Below are 17,385 nucleotides of genomic sequence, written 5' to 3'. Positions count from 1 at the left end.
TGCTCTCTGGGCTGTACATTAACCTTCTCCCCCAGCACCCCCTGCCAGGTAAAGCACATAAGCAAGGAGTCAGCAATTTCATCTCCAGATAATTCCTCTCGCCCATATAGTCTTAAGAACTGCCACTCTGGATTAGCATTGGGCCTTCAGTGGTCAGCCAAGGCTAGTTTCTACATATTATATTTTCCTGCCCCCCTTCCAAGAAGCTCCAGGTAGCACACATTATTCTCCATCGCTACCCCATTTTATCCTCACAGCAATCTTGTGAGGTAGGTTAGTTTGAGCATGTGTGAGGTCACCCGGTGGACCATGCTGGAGCAGAGATTTGAATCTTGATCTCCATAGTCTTAGTCTGATCTTCAAACCTCAATTTCACCCTGAAACCTACAGCAGAGTGTTTATTTGTTTATTTCATTTCTACCCACTTGTCTCCACAGTGGGGCCCAACCTTGTGAGCTCAGTTAGACTAAGAGTATGTGACTGACCCAAGGTCATTGAGCAGTCTTCCAATGGCAAAATGGCATTTGAACTTTTTTCTCCCAGATCCTAGCCCTAGAGTTCTGAGACAACCGTGACTAATGCAGGGTCACCGAACAGGCTTCATGTGTAAGAGTGGGGAAACAAACATGGCTAGTGGTTAACAGAGTCTGCCACTGTTAACCACTATGCCACGCTGGCTCTCATCATTCATTTATACAACACTGGTATCTATAGTTAGAGTGGCCATCTATGGAATAGGAGGCAAACACCATTAAAAAAGAGGACAACATTTTGCACATGCTGCTAGTTTATATTTGCACGTGCAGATCTGCACACAACTGCTGCAATTTAAGTAGGAATACTGTGGGGGGTGGGGGTAAGGTAGTACAAAACGGAAATTTGGAAAATCCTGGAGATTTGGGGGTTGGGCCTGGGGAGGGCAGGAACCTCAGTGGGGTCAAATGCCACAGGGCCCTCCTTCCATTTTCTCCAGAGGAATTGATTTCTCTTGCCTGGAGGTAATCTATAATTCTGGGGGATTCCCAGGTCCCACCTGGAGGCAGGCATCCATCAGTTGTCACACCTGTTTACAAAAAAAATCTCTAAAAAGAAAAAAGTACTTCAACCAGTTCTACTAGGCAGATCCAGCACCTGCACATTTCAGAGGACAGGACTTAAAAAAGAGGGGACTGTCCTCAAAAAAACAGGCCATTATCCTCTTTGCATGCAGACCTAGAATAAGGAGAGCAGGCACTTTTGTTGGATAATAAAAAGGGCCAGCTTAATTTTATTTCTTTACATTGATCCAAGGGGATCTGTGGCATCCGTAGGCCAAAACATCGTTCCAAACCCAGATGCAGCGTGAGAGGCAGAAGAGCCAGGCTTCCTTTTTTATGTGCATCCCTGAACTTATAGGCAAGGCTCCAAGCCGTGGCCTGTCGCATCCATATTGCTCCAGCTTCTCCTTGCCAAGCCTTCCTGATGCTTGTGGGAGGTGTCCCTCTGCCTCCCTTTTTGGCAGTCTAAATGAGAAAAGGGCAGGGCACATTTGGCCCATTATGTGGTCTTCGTGTCCCGTCCTCCCATTGCATTGCAAAGGAGACAGCGACATGATATCTGGCTCTCCCCTCTGCCTGCCTATGGAAATCAGCTCCTTTCCAACTCATGCTTGTGTGTAGAGTTCAGGAGCTCTTTTATCTGCTTGTGATTGGGAAGTGAATGCTCTGGCTGCGATAGCTGGTAGTCACTTTGGCCCCTTCTACCATGTTGGAAGCAGAGAACTCTGAATGCTGTATTCATGTAATGCTCTATTTATTCATTCCTCGCAGAGTGCAATAAACAGCTGTAATAGATGCTGTTGTGGGTTTGTCACCACAGGGTTGTGAAGTCCATCCCGGTGACCACTTTGCATGGCAAACAACCTACCTGTGCTAAAAGTGAAGGTTGAGCCCCCCCACCCCACCCCACCCCACCCCACCCCACCCCACCCCACCCCACACACACACACACACACAAGGAAACCCATGACAGGGGATGCAGGCAGAACTAAAAAGACAACCCCGAGTCTTAACTTGGAGACAAATACAGGTGCATTTAACAGGTGAGTAAATGCAGGAATCTTGGCAAAGGTAACTTGCTGTGGGGGAAGGGGGGAGCTGCACTTCTTGAAATTAGTTTTTCTGTATCCCTAATGAAAGTGGAAGAACCCTGTCCTCCTTCAAATATATTAAGACAGGCAGCTGCCTGATACCAAGTCAGACCCTTGGGCCTTCTTGTTCAATACTGTCTACTCTGACTGGCAACAACTCTCTGCAGTCTCGTGCATAGCAAACATGGACAGATCCTAAGTGGTGGTGCAGATCATAAGGGGGTAAAAATTGAAACTTCTTCCATGCACCTGTTCTTCCTCTGAGCTGCAACCCCATTCACTTCTCAGCTAGTTGATGGGAGGCAAGAAACTGACAAGGACTGAACATCAGGTGTTTTGGGGTAAAGCATCTGCTCAAGAAAGAATGTGGAGTAAAATTCCGTTCTACACACACATGCAAAAGCTCATTCCTCAATGGCAGAGGTGTACAGTCTATAGGGACATGGGGTCACCCATGTCCCCAGGTGCGCACCTTTTGGTCACATGGGGGGGCGCTGGGTGACCCCCACATTACCAAACAGTGTTTGCCCCAGCCACACATCGCCAAGCCCCCCCCCCCCCCGCCTTCATGCAGGCCGGCTTTTGAAAGCTGGAGCTTTTGAAAGCCAGCTTTAAAAAGCACGGAGGCCAGGGCGGGGCTCGGGACAGGGTTACATACCCGAGCTCCAACCCCAAGCACAGGGGTGGGGGGGCGCCCAGATAAGGAGTTGTCTCCAGTCGCCATTTCCCCCGATATGCCTCTGCCCAATGGTGTTCTGGCTCCTGAGTCTGATTATCCTCAGTGATATTGACATACTCACAGCAACTAAGGAACTATCTGGGGGGTCTTCCATAGTGAGCATAAGAGGAACAACTGCAAACCCCATAAGATAAGAAGAAGGGTGGGAACATGGGAAGCCAGTACCATAGAAAGGTCCTCATGGACTTTTTTTGCCGTGCCTTAGCTTCCAAACTAGAGTGCTGTTTTGCAGTGTATCCACATGGCAGCATCCTCTAATTGCCCGTTTTCCAGGCTATCCCCTGTCTTTGGTATGCTCTTTCTCAATCTTTCTCAAGCCTGCTTTACTACGATCTTTAGGGAAAGAACGTGATCCAAGCAACTTAGCCTACCATCTGGATGGGAAAGCATACATTTTCAGAGGGCCTGCCCAGCTGATACAGTTTCCTTTTGATCAGCTGCTCTTTGCAGCTGATATTTTCCTCCCCACACCATTAGAAAAGTTCAGTAAAAAGAAAAAATGGTAATTATCCAGTGCTCGAATGCTACAGTAATTCCCCCCCTCCCCAAAGTAAAGACATCAAAAAGCCCTCTACGAGTCATGGAGAGGGGGGAAGAAGAAGAAGAAGGTGAAAAAGAAGAAGACGATGACGAAGACGATGACGACGACGAAGAAGACGAAGAAGACGACGACGACGACTGTGGCTTTATACCCTGTCTTTCTCTCCTATAAGGAGACTCAAGGAAGCTTACAAACTCCTTTCCCTTCCTCTCCCTTCAAAAGATACTTTGGCCGATTATGCACAAGGTGTTTGCTGCATGGTGGGGGTGAATGTTCAGAGTGGCAAGATTTCTTGTATGGACATATATCCTCAAGCCCTGTTTCCGTTTTCCATTCTCTTTGCGGGAAGTGACATCACTTCCAGTGTGACTTTCAATTTTCTTTCCCACTGGAGTGAGCAGATGTGCTAGTGAGCACAGCTTTGCCCTGGACATTTTCCCTCCACCCATGGCCAGCCTTTTCACTCCCTCACACTGTGCTCCATGCCTTCCCCCTTGCCTTCCTCCTTTAAGTCACACAAAAGAAGCTCACTTACACAGGCTTAGCCAAAACACACCAACCTCTGTATTCTCATACTGATATATCAAGATATTGATGTAAGAATAACAGAGAGTGCTTGGAAATAACAAACCTCTCTGTCCTCCGCTGGTGGCAGCAGGAGGAGGAGGTGGGGAGAATATCACCTCTAAAACATGGTCCCCTTTTTCGGCAACATATAGTCCAGGGAATTGCTTTGCCTCTTTCATTTGTGGGGGAGAGATTATTTTTGTAACAGTAATATTGATACAAGTGCAGTTAAATGGCAAAGCCAGCAATTTTGACTACCAGGTGTAATGAGATTCCTGGTTTTTAAGAATAAGTTGATGGGAAAAGTTTGTTTGTTTGTTTATTATTTATTTATTTATTTATTTATTATTTCGATTTTTATACCGCCCTATCCCTGAGGGGAAGCAGACCTGGGAGAGTTCTCTGCAGAAAAACTGCTGGGCCAGGAGCGAGTGCTTCTTCGTGTGCAAACAGAGAAACACCAGACAACCCCACTACAAGCTCACTACACAGTGAAGAGCCCCATGGTAAGCGTTCCATGCATAATGGGCATTGTGAAGTAGGTGGGGCTAAGAGAGTTCTGAGAGAACAGTGACTAGCCCAAGGTCACCCAGCAGGCTTCATGTATAGGAGCAGATAAACAAATACAGTTCTCCAGATTAGAGTCCACCGCTCTTAATCACTATACCTTTCTGGTTCTGGGGAAAATGTTGGCTGGTAGTCACATGAGCAGAGAACAAGAAGTGTCAACACTGAGCCACTTACAATCTACTGGTAAATAATAAGTCAATCATCAAGTGATAACTTCCACAATCATACAAGCTATGTACTCTGGAAAAAACTGACCGCAAGAGCCTATGTGGAAAATGATACCTCCCTCCTTTGACAGTCCTGTAGAGAGAATACAGGCCTATTTACCCCATTGTTTTGGGGTAAAAACAATGCAGAACTCCATGGAGAAAACATTTTATTTCCTGCCTCGAAATTTTTTTAATGAATTATGCAGAAAAGCCTGTACAATGCCTTCTGAGACTGTTTGCTTATATTGTTTACTTCATGTATATACCCTGCCTTTCTCCCCAGTGGGCACCAAAAGGGTGTTTTCGTTTCCTCTGCACACTCACAACAACTTTGTGAAATAGGTTAGGCTGAGTGTTTGCGACTGGCCGAAGGTCACCAAGGACCCTCCATGGTGCAGTGGGGATTCAAACCCAGTAGCTTCTATACCACATCAGCTTTCATTGTTTTTACACAGCTTCCCAGTCCTTCACAAAGCTTTCCCTGTGTGAGATTATAGTTCCCACAGTGAAGATTTTGTTGCCAGCAGCTTTGTTGCCAGAAGCAGTTGAATGGAGGTCCATAAACGTTCCATGACATCAGATAAGCTCTGCCAATCAATGTCAGAGCCTACCCTACCCATAAACAAAACACAACTGATCTGAGTAGCCAGTGTTGGGGAAACATGTTTCTACCCACTGACTGAGGAAGCCCCTGCTCAATCTTGGCTCTCAAAGAGGATGTTCTTTGATGCCCCAGCTGTTTCCTGGATATCTCACCTCCCCAAATTCCACCGGAGGCAGGAAAGGTGGCTTCCTGTTGCAACTTCCAGGGAGGCCGCCTTTGGGATGTGAAGCAAAACGGAGATGGAACCAGAGTTCTGACCATCTCCAAGCCAAACAGTGGGAGGATGGGCATGCAACCCATTGAGGGAAAGAAGGTGGAATCAGGAGGACAAAAAACAGAACAGAGAACATCCACTCAGAGTTCTTGCACAGGTTTTTTGTTTTGTTTTTTCAAATATGATGCTGTTCAAAGGGTGCAAAATAAAAATGAAAAAACAGTTCAAGGACAAGCAGAAATTCACACTGCTGGCAAGGAAAGGCAGGCTTTAATTTTAAAATCTGAATTCTGTGCCCCATAATCACTGATCTGCATAAAACATTCACATGTATTTTCTTCTTCTGCATAGTGTATTAATCATGGGCAGGCTAAAAGATATGGAGGCTCAGCCCTAAGTATCAGAAATCCTAATGGGCTCCCTCTAGCTTCTCAGATTCCACCAGATATCCAGGCATGTTCAAGACTCTTTGCTTCCACAAGGACTAAAAACTTGCATTTTAAACAAAAACAAATGTGAGATTTTTAAGTTGCCAAATCCTATACCTGCATTTTTACATTGTTTTTGTATTTCAATCTGCACAGTAAAGCATTGTAAACTCTTCATTACACTTTGCCATGTATAAGGGCATTTGTTTCAGATTAAAGACTATTGCGTAGTATCCTTTTCTCAGGAGAGGGCAAATGCTGAATTCAGAGCAAAATTGCTCTGTTAAAGAGTGTGCTTTAGTTGTATAGGGAAATTTAAAGCCCCGTAAGCAGTAGAGTCAGGAACCTGCTTGATGCTGTGGGGTGTTTCTCTTTTTGTGCAAAGGCATGACAAAACCAGAGCAAAATAATCCCTACTTGTCCTACACTTCACCAAATTCACATCTCATCTATATAAAGGGTTGCCAGTTCTGGATTGGAAAATACTTGGAGATTTGGGGGAGGAGGGCTATGGAGGGCAGGGTGTGGGGAGGGGAGGGACTTCACTGGATATAATGCCATAGAGTCCACCCTCCAACATAGCCATTTTCTTCAGGGGAACTGATAGCGGGAGATCTCCAAGTGCCACCTGGAGATTGGGAACCCTAGCTAGATACCAGAATCATATCGCTTCACTCTGTAGGCAATTAAATACTTTGTTGATGAGCTATGTTTGACTCTGTATCTAATTTCAAGATGGTAGAATGAATTTTTTCACTTCACATTACTCGGGGAGGGGGTGTTACTATTTTCCTGGTCTCCCCCATAAAAGAAAAACCATCCCTGCAAGTAGAAAATTTTGACTTCAGAAGAAAAGATTTGAACCAGGGTGGCTCCCTGCTGGGCTGGTTTTCTACTTGTAATGACCTTTATTTATGTATGTATTTATTACGTAAGAGAACATTCAAAAATGTAATTCTCCCATACTGAAGTAATACCATACATTCTTCTACCTGTGTAAACCTGGCCTCAGTTCTTCCATATTCCAACCTCTGGATGCTTATTCTGGAGACTATGAGGGATCCAAAGGATCACAGCCTCAGAGGCCGATAACTAGGAGAATAAGCTGAAGAACAAGAAGAGAATCAGTTGCAACAAAGGAGACTCTTGCTGGAATGTTGGTTTGGGATATTATTAGCTTGGCAGCAGCCCAGTAACCCTCTTGCCTGCTGGTTCCAACTTATCCAAGCACCCATTTTATATTTTTGACTTATTTACTTGTTACATCTCCTAGATCTTTCTTAATGCACGTATGGCTGAGTTTCTGAAAGAGGACCACAGGAGTCTGATCTAATTGGAAAGAGCACTGAAAATCATCAGAAAAGGTCAGACTTTCTACTGGTTCTGCTTTGATACTTTGAACAGCAGACATTCACCAGGTGGATATTTTTCCAACCATATTAGGAAAACAAAGGCTCAGGATAGAGCAAGGAGATTCTGGTGTTGCTGAAATCCAGGTGGGGCCTGGAGATCTCCCAGAATTACAAACAATGGTGGATTCCGCACGGGCCAAAAACAGTGCCCTTGGAACGGTAAAAACACCATTTCAGGGGCGCTGTTTGCACGGCTGCTGCCTCTGCATCAAGGCAGTGCTGTGCTCCGCCCCCTCCCCCCAGGGGGGCAGAAATGCTGTTTTCCTGGTTGTGGTGGGTTTTCCGGGCTGTGTGGCTGTGGTCTGGTGAATTTTGTTCCTAATGTTTCGCCTGCATCTGTAGCTGGCATTTTCAGAGTTGTATCATAGAGGGAAGTCTGTCACTGACACAGTGTGTAACAGACTTCCCTCTGTGATACACGTCTGAAGATGCCAGCCACAGATGCAGGCAAAATGTTAGGAACAAGATCCACCAGACCACAGCCACACAGCCCAGAAAACCCACCACAACCAGTTGAATCCGGCCATGAAAGCCTTCAACAATGCGTTGTTTTCCTGCTTCTCTCAATGAGCCAGGCTTTTGGGAAACTGTGTTTCCCAGCTGGTGCCATGCAAACGGCACCAGGTTGGAGGCACCACCATTTCCCCCCACACTTACCTTCTCTTGCTACAGAGCTCCACGGGGAGAGAAGGTAAGTGTTGGGGAAGAAAATTGAGGCGCCTCCATGTGAAGGCATTTCCATGGGCCACGGCTGCTCTGGGGCCGCTTGCACCTCAGCGTGCAAACGGCCCTGGGGCTCCACCGGCATCATATATGCAGGTGGGAAGCCACTTTAGTGGCCCGTCCAAATTCCGCCAATCTCCAGACTTGTATTGGCGAATGTATTGTTGAAGGCTTTCATGACTGGAATCAACTGATCATTGTGGGTTTTCCCGGCAATGTTGCCGTGGTCTGGTGGTTTTTGCTCCTCCTTCTCCTGACTGCAGAGATCTGTTCCTACTTTAGGTGGCGAACTCAACTTACTCCTGATTTTCTTGGCATTCACCAATGCTGAAATCAGTTTGGACATGGTTTTGGACTTGTGCACATCTATTCTCCTAGGTTTTTACAACTTCAAAGTCTGTTTATTTCTTTCCAGACATGCCTTCAATAATCAGGATTTTCAAGGGAGAGTGCTGAGATCATCAGTGGCATCACATACATACACCCTTTATTTTTTGCAGTGTATCAACATTACAGCTGCACAGCTGCACAAAAAGCACTAAATATGGATATATCAATATAGCCTTGTCATGTTAGTTTAGCAGATTCTCTGACTTTGCAGCTTTCACTTCAAAAAAGTGTAACTTCACAAGAAAGGCAGCCAGAGACCTTTTTTTAGATGAAAGCTGGGCGTTCAGAAAACCTGCTAAACTTATTGTTACAGGGCTAGATTGCTATTTTAGTGCCTTTTTTAAAAAAAATCAAAAAACACAACCATTTGCTTCAGGATGGAGGGGAGGAGATGAATGGATTTGATTATGAAAACTGGGCTGGAGGTAGATGGGAGCAGGCAGGAGAAAGAAATAGAGACCCCTTCCGCACATGCAGAATAATGCACTTTCAATCCACTTTCACAATTGTTTGCTAGTGGATTTTGCTATTCGGCACAAAAAAAATCCAGCTGCAAAGTGCATTGAAAGTGGATTATTCTGCATGTGAGGAAGGGGCCAGAGAGACAGCATTTTGTAGCTTAAGTGCTACAAAATGCTGTCTCTCTGGCCCCTTCTGCACATGCAGAATAATCCACTTTCAGTGCACTTTGCAGCAGATAAGAGCTGGGGCAACTCTTATCTAGAGAACCAGGTTCAATTCCCCATTCCTCCCCATGAAACCTGCTAAGTGATTTTGAGCTAGCAGAGTTCTTGCAGGACTCTCTTAGCCCACGTGGAGGCAGGCAATAGTAAACTGCCTCCAAACCTCTCTTTGTTTGAAAACTCTATGGGGTCACCATAAATCAGTTGTGACATGACAGCACACACGCAGAGAAGACAAAGCAAACATTACCCACAAAGAAAAGGATGACTGAACATTAGTTTCCAAAAAAAAGATTAGGGGAAAAGTGGTCAGAAAAGAACCAGAGGGAAAAACCAGAACAGAAACCCCAAAGCAAAAACTCAGGCTGATTCCGCATGGACCAAAAACAACAGTGGGGGTCACTATCCACTCACCATAAGCCGCGGGGTCACCTCTTTAAAAGCCACGGGGGTCCTGGACGCTCCCCACATCTCCGGCGCTCACTGCGCGGCTGCCAGGGATTTACCTCTCTCCCGCCTGCTGGCTGCGCGGCAAATTAGCTCCGCTAAAAAGAGCAACTTTTTTAAAAACCCCGCGGGGTTGTGGGGAACCTCGGCTGTTTGCGCGCGGCTGATTCGCTGTGACGCGCAGCTCACGGCCAATCAGGGAACAGGGAGCGCCATCTTGTTAAGTGGGGGTGTCCCCGTCTAAAAGTGCGCGCTGCTAGTGATGACGTGAGACACGTGTCGCATCACCCAGTCGAAGTCACGTCTTCACGTCTCAACTTGTTCAAAGCCCGTGCCGGGCAAATGGAAAATGTCGGCGCCGGTTTAATGAGGAAGCACAAGAGGCGATGCGTGCGAGCTGGCTTCTGCTTTCACTTCCAAAACACTGCTGATGACGTGTCTCCACAGAAAGCGCAGCCAGCGATTTACTGCTGACGTCAGCATGTGCCGACGTCTTAATAGAGGGCTGTTAGCGCCTCTTTGATGACGTTCACACTCACGCCAAGCGTAACCTATCATAAACAACCTCTTCCCAGCCAATCACACTGGAGACCCGCCCTCGGCTGGCCGCCACTTTCACGTAACTCATGACGCACACGTTCGACGGCCAATCGGAGCGCTCCATTCCCCTCATTGCAACGGAACTCCCGCTCTTTGCTGCCCGCGTTATTTCAAGAATTGCAAACGTGTGGGGAACAAATGTCTCCGTGGTCAGAAGCCACGGAGGCTTTTCATTGCGGGGTCGCAGCGGCGTTGCAGTTTAGTGAGGTAAGTGGGTAGTGGCCCTGTGAAAACAGTGTGAAAATGGTGTAAAAGGGTTTAAAATGGTGTAAAAGGGTTTATACTGTTTTCACACCGTTTTCACACTACTGTTTTTGGCCCATGCGGAATCAGCCTTAGTGTGTGTGGACCTCAGGTGATCAACAGAAGCAGTATGAAGCCAGAATTGACCCCCCACCCAACAACAAAACCATGCAGAAAAGCCCTCTATGGCACCACATCCTTACTGAGATTTCTCCACTCTCAAAATCCTTGTTTCCCCAGACTCCACCCCCAAACCTGAAGGAATTTCCCATTCTGGAGATGGTAGCGCCATGAATATTTTGTACAATAAGATAATTTATTTACTGCTTTCTGCCAGTCAAAAACCAAATGAAACCTAAGCATATAAAATAAATTACCATAAAATTAAAATCAGGAAAACTGGAAATTTACAAAGTTACAGGATTATAAGTATTATGACACAATATTTTGCCATCTGAACTGTAATGGGGGGGGGGGTTCTCCCACCAGAAACATTTTAATCAGCTCCTTTTCACCACCAATGTACATTCTTTCTAACAGAGATTCAATACAACTCTTCCGCCCACTGTGCTTAGGGATACTGGCTTCCAGATGTGATCTGGGGATCCCCCAGAATTATCTCTAGACCAGGGATGTCCAACAATTCCCATCAGCCGCAATTGGCCATGCCAGCAGGGGCTGATGGGAATTGTAGTCCGTAAACATCTGAAGCACCAGAGTTGGACACCCCTGCTCTAGACTAAAGACATTAGTTCCCCGGGAGAAAATGGATGATTTGGAGGGTGGGTCTCAATGACATTGTACCCCACAGAGGTCCCTTCCCTCCCCAGGCTCCAGCCTTAAATCTTCAGGAGTTTCCCAACCTGGATCTGGCAACCCTACCCCCACACACATCTCCACCAGTGGTGATCTGGCAACCTTAACTGGGTTGGGAAGTACCTGGGGATTTGGGGGGTGGAGCCAGGGGAGGGAGAGGTTTGAGTTAGGGAGAGACTTCAGTGGAGTACAATGTCATAGACCCCACCACTCAACGCAGCCATTTTCTCCTGGGAGGCTAATAATCCCAGCAGATCTTCAGCCTACACCTGGAGTCTGGTAACCCTAACCATGTCAAAGAAGAAACTTGCCAATAATGTCTGTGCCCCTGATTCCCCTCCACCCTGCTCACGTGCCTTGCTTCCCTTCCACTATGATAATCTATGAATATTTTGTAAGATTATGTACTGCTTTCTGCTAGTTAAAAGCTGAACAAACCTAAGCATGTAAAATAAATTACCATAAAATTAAAACAGGCAAAACTGGGGATATACAAATATACAGGATTAATTCACTGAAGATACAATATGTTGTCAGGCATTAAGTCTTATCACACAATATTTTGAAATCTGAACTGTAATTGGGGAGATTTCTCCCATCAGAAACGTTTTAATCAGTTCCTTTTCACCAGCAGTGCACATTCTCTCAGAGGTAGAGCGAGGGGAAACTACGCCTGGGTTATGCACACACCCTGTGCCCCTGCCGTAGCATCACCTGCCCTCGGAACGCCGCACCACACCTCCGCTGCTGCTCCGCCCGGGGCGTCGTGCCCACCACCTATCCCGTGGGTGCTACGCCACTGCATTCTCTTGAACAGGGGCTCAATCTTAGAGTGAGCTATTATCAAAACAACATCTGAAAAAAACACGGTCAATAGTTTCCAACTCCCCAAATTTGCAAGGCCAAAATCTCTGCACCCTAGGAGTCTAATTAAATTCCCTGTATGCAAAGGTGGAAGATAGGGCATAAATTATTTGTAAACTGAAGTCAAGGATGACCAAAGAGTAAACCATAAATCTGATCCACGTGAAGCTGCTGTGTTCAGAGTCAGATCTTTGGTCCATCAGAATCGGTATTGTCTACTCCGGCTGGCAGCTGCTCTCTACAGTCTCAGACAGAAGTCTTTCACATCCCCTGCGCTCTCATCCTTTCAGCTGGAGATGTCGGAATTGAACCTGGGACCCTGCATGCCTGGCTCTGCAGCTAAACCTCAGCAGCAGTTTTATCCCCCCCCCCACCACCACCACCAGTGCTCCTACGATGTTTTTAATGAAGGCATAATAATTTTTTTTCATTTTTTTCACTTATGCATGTGAAAAATGCATGATAGAATTTCAGTTTAAATGATGCCAGGGCTGTGGCTATTCTGGCCTGACAAAGGATTGTTGCCAGTCTGCCTTTCAAATTCTTTGACCTTGACCCCTCCCACTCTCCCGCATCGATGACCTTATACCAGAGGTGGGATCCAACCAGTTCTCACCACTTCTCTAGAAGTGGTTACTAATTTTTTCTGAGTGCCGAGAAGGGGTTACTAAAGCAGCCTTCCTGCCCAATAGGGACTGGAGGTGCATGTGTGCAGCAGCGCCACTGTTTGAATCCCACCACCATCGGAACCTGTTATTAAAATGTTTGGATCCCACCACTGCCTTATACCAGTTAAAGCTCTAACTATGAAGAAAGGCAGGTGTTATGATCATGATCTATGGATGGGATTGAACTGTCCAGCCCCTTCTCTTGGACCCAGAGAACAGAGAAATGAAACAAGAGTCCAGTGATACCTGGAAATTCTGACATTTATTGCAAATCTGTGCTCAATTCATCCTTTGTAAGAAGAAGAGTTGGATTTATATCCCCCCTTTTTCTCCTATAGGAGACTCAAAGGGGCTTACAAACTCCTTTCTCTTCCCCCCTCACAATAAACACCCTGTGAGGTAGTTGGGCCTGAGAGCTCAGAAAAGCTGTGACTTGCCCCAGGTCACCCAGCTGGCATGTGTTGGAGTGTACAGGCTAATCTGAATTCCCCAGACAAGCCTCCACAGCTCAGGCGGCAGAGTGGAGAATCAAACCCGGTTCCTCCAGATTAGAGTATACTTGCTCTTAACCACTTCACTGCTGCATGCAACCATCATGTGCACCTGATGAAGTGAACTGTGACTCACAAAAGGTGTCTCATGAAATAGTGGAAGGCACACAGCTCTGTTAGGTTGGGTTGCCAGCCCCCCCCCCCCCAGCCATTGGTGGGGGGCAGGGTGAATGGAGTTGCCAGATCCAGGTTGGGAATCTCTTAGAGATCTGGGGATGGAGCCTGGGGAAGACAGAGGCCTCAGTGGGGTACACTGCCATACAGTCCACTTTCTACAACATCCATTGTCTTCAGGAGAACTGATCTTTATAGTCTAGAGATAACCTGTAATTCAGGGGGATCCCCAGCTCCCACCTGGAGGCTGGCATCCCTACCATTTTGTCATTGGTTTGGTTCCTTCTGCAGCCTGTTAGGAGAGGTCCTTGACCAAATTCTGCCCCCCACAGTCCTCTGGCTCTATGCATGAGTTTCTATATGGCACAGATGGAGGGGGGGTGGGGGTGGCTCTGGCATGAGGGCTCTTGGTAATTCTAAGGCATTGACCAATCAGGGCTGCACGCTACTAAGTTGTCTAGAAAGATGTAGGATTATCAACAGACCTGGAGAAAAAGACCCCATCCTTTTGATAGAAGCATAATGGGAAGAAGGGGGAGTCTGAAACTTGTCATAGCACAGAGGTGAAAACATTACCTGATAATTACAGCAGATTAAACTGAAACTGAAAGGGACAGGACATTTTTTTTCTCCTTTCCAGGCAACCCTAGAAACATGCCATGTGCTAGAGTAACCCAAGCAAAGATTCTCTTTGGTGGCCCCTCACAAGAAGACACAGAAGATGAAAATAGGTATGCTGAAACCATATTTCAGTAGCATCATGCCCACCAACTTGGGACTTTAGGGTTCCCCATGCCCCTAGAATGTTGTACCCCAAAACATTCACACAGCCCCAGTATGATCTCTGAGTGCAGACCACCCACCCAAGGTTTTTCAGGAGACATTGAGTTGCAATTGAAAGACATGCACAAGATGCATGGAGGGAATTGCAATCAGATGTAAAAAGAAAGCAGAGCTCCTGTGCTCCTGTACTAAATTATTTTGACATTAGAGTGTTGTGGGTTTTCCACGTTGTTTGGCTGTGTTCCAGTAGCATTTTCTCCTGATGTTTCGCCTTTATCTGTGGCTGGCATCTGACCGGCCATACAACCCAGAAAACCCACAACATTCCCATCAACCCCTGCTGGCATGGCCAGTTGGTGCTGGTGGGAATTGTAGACCATGAACATCTGAAGCGCCAGAGTTGGACACCCCTGCCCTACCCCATGCAGTCTCCTCTGATCATATGATTGTGGTCTGTGCTATAAAGCAGGCTTAATTAATGCTATGGTTGTCTTACTAGAGTGTACTATGATCTAATAGTAATAGTAATGATCTAATAGTATTTCATCTGCAGTTTCATCGGTCCCTGATGCCTTGTTTCCTTTTAATACCCCTTTATGCTTGCATACCATTTTGGGGTTCCCAATTTTCTTCTGCCGGTAGATTTGGGGGGGGGGTGAGAGCGAGAGAGCGAGAGAGAGAATTATAACAGGATAATATATTTTATCCTTTTAATTGTGAGTGTCTCATCTATGCTATGCTGGTCTGTGATTGTAGCAAAGATTGATTGACATATGCACACATGTAGTGTGGGATCGTAGCAGTGAGAAGTGGGTTCACACAGGAATGGGAGTAGGTTGAAGCAGCCTTATATTCCTACTGGAAGCGGCTCGGGGTACAGCCTTACCACTTAGTTGTTATTTTCCTGGCAGCACCCCTGTGCTCTTAAACCACTGTACAGTTGGCACACATTTCAGTTGGAGCTGCTTTGCCCAGCACAACTGAGCAATAGCCAGAGAGAAGTTTGCATGAGCAAGCTCACCTGCTGGGCTTCCTGCTATCATGAAGCCGCAGGGCTGCTGGGAAGCGGCAAGAAGATGGATGTCTGTTCCCTTCCCATGTACTTTGGTGCAGATACTAAGGGCCATGTATACTACTAGGCAAAGGGTAGTTGTTCTGAATTTTTTTAAGCCCCCAAGTGTAGGAAACGGTGCAGAGGTATTCATGCATTTGGAAAAGCATACTTGGAGTCACTTAATGAAAACCAGCCCCCCCCCCTTTGGAAGAAGGGTGGGGGGTGGACAAAAGATTCTATTCTACATTTGTATTGAGTTAAAGGGTGGTAGTGATTTCAAATTAACGTGGCATGCGCAGGACATGATTTTGTGTGTTTCGCACATACATGCATGATGTATTTCCACATGAAAGAAACCCATTAAGCTGGACCTCAGATGTAGAAATGAGCTGTGAAGGATACAAAGCAGAAGTCATCCACAGCAGGAGTTCTTGGTGAAACTATTTAATGATCCATCACAAAAAAACACTTTATATATAGGAGAAAGTCTGCCGGTAAACTCTTTCTCCCCGTGCCAACATCTGTCTGAGCCTTGGATCCAGGAATAGAAAACAGCTGGGGATCCTAAATGATTTCCAGATGCATGCTATCTCCTGAATGCTTATGAAGCTTTAAAACGCTACTTGGAAGCAACAGGGCGACACTCAACAGGTGGAAATAAATCCAAATGGCTTTTCATTATAGCTCTGTGAAGCCACGGGCAGTGCAAGGGAGCAGAGTGGATTCCCCCACCACCACCACCTCTGGCTTTATCTGCAAACCTAGAGCATTCAACCTTATTGCAGCAGAAAACAATGCCCATGATAAATGGTCCTTGTGAATACAGCCTCTTAAAAGATACAGGATTGTTTGGCACTGGCCATTTGGACTGTGCAGGTAGGCCATTGCTGAGTCATGTCAGCTGCTGAAACGTATGTGGTCTGTCCGACTACCAACACAGCACAGAGCAGGGTGGGCAAAGAAAGGGCAGGGAAGGGCTAACGGTGCCTCAACTAAGGGCAACTCATTGTTGATATGGTGCCAGTGGATGGGCATGGCAGATTTTCAGAGCTGGCACTTTGAAGCCTGTCCCACCCCAGCTTTGACCCATCAACGAAAGTCACCTGGAACAAATCTGTCCTTCTGCATTTCTGAAATGGACCTTATAAAGCGTTCTTTACGAACTGGCTCACACCAGCAGTGGCGAACTGTTATGCCAACCTACCCACCTTGTGAACCCCATCATCTGCTGTTCCCTCCCCCTTACCTGTAGACTGGAGACTCTCTTGGATGGCTTCCACTTCTGACAAATCCATGCACACCCCTTGGCCATGCATAAGCGTGTGCAGGGGTTTCTCCACTCCCCGCGGCGGGTAACAGCGCAGCCCTGAGCCGCAGCGTGCTGTGTAGACCCCACAGGGCATCCCTCTGGCCAAGGCGCAAGTGGCGCAGCACCCGCAGCCCGGCTCCTGCACCAGCTCCTCGCAGCCCACCGGTTCTCTGCAGCGTGCCAGCTTCTCTTCGGAACAGGGCGGGCACTGGATGGCTTCCAGCCTCACAAAGCCCACCTGTGCCAGGAGCAGCAGTGTGACTGGCATAGTCCCCGAGGGCATGGCGGAAGGGTGTCAGCGGGCAAGGAGGGACCGAGAGACAAAGGACTGCGAAGCAAATCTGTTGCTGGCAGAGGAGAGAGTCGGAACTCTGGCGAGGGGGAAAACTCTGCACTGAAGTGGGGGGAAGCTTGTTCTTTGGACTTTATACCACTCTAGCCACTCCTCCCTGCTGGAGGGAGAGGCAGAGACCGGCTGCGACCAAAACTGCTTGCCCCACAGCTGAGGAAAGACCTTATTTGCCCTGAGGAAGGAAGCATAAAGAGCTCGCAGCAGCTGCGGAGACGGAAACCTGCTCTGAACCGGGGAAGAGCAACAAACTGAGAGCTGGGCTTCTCTTGTTACTCTGTTAACTTGGGAGTGCGCTTTGCCAGTGGCCGTGCCCCATCTGTCCGTGGGACGGGGAGGGGGAGGAGAGGATGATTTTGAATGTATACCCCACCTCTCT

At 47.0% G+C, this 17,385-nt stretch overlaps 1 protein-coding gene across 1 annotated transcript in view; it reads right to left on the bottom strand.

Moving 5' to 3' along the window:
- IGFBP4 (insulin like growth factor binding protein 4) overlaps positions 1 to 17,089 on the bottom strand; it is a 72,194-nt gene extending 55,105 nt beyond the window's left edge. The window contains exon 1 of the mRNA XM_048518333.1: positions 16,595 to 17,089. Within this exon, the coding sequence (XP_048374290.1) occupies positions 16,595 to 16,940 (346 nt within the window). The 5' untranslated portion in view covers positions 16,941 to 17,089. The remainder of the gene's footprint in view (positions 1 to 16,594) is intronic.
- Between the last annotated feature and the right edge of the window lie 296 nt (positions 17,090 to 17,385).

This window comes from Sphaerodactylus townsendi, linkage group LG15 (genome assembly GCF_021028975.2).
Source record: "Sphaerodactylus townsendi isolate TG3544 linkage group LG15, MPM_Stown_v2.3, whole genome shotgun sequence".
Taxonomy (NCBI): Eukaryota; Metazoa; Chordata; class Lepidosauria; order Squamata; family Sphaerodactylidae; genus Sphaerodactylus; species Sphaerodactylus townsendi.
Note: the sequence above shows the minus strand (reverse complement) of the source record. Positions and strands in the feature narration are given on the sequence as shown.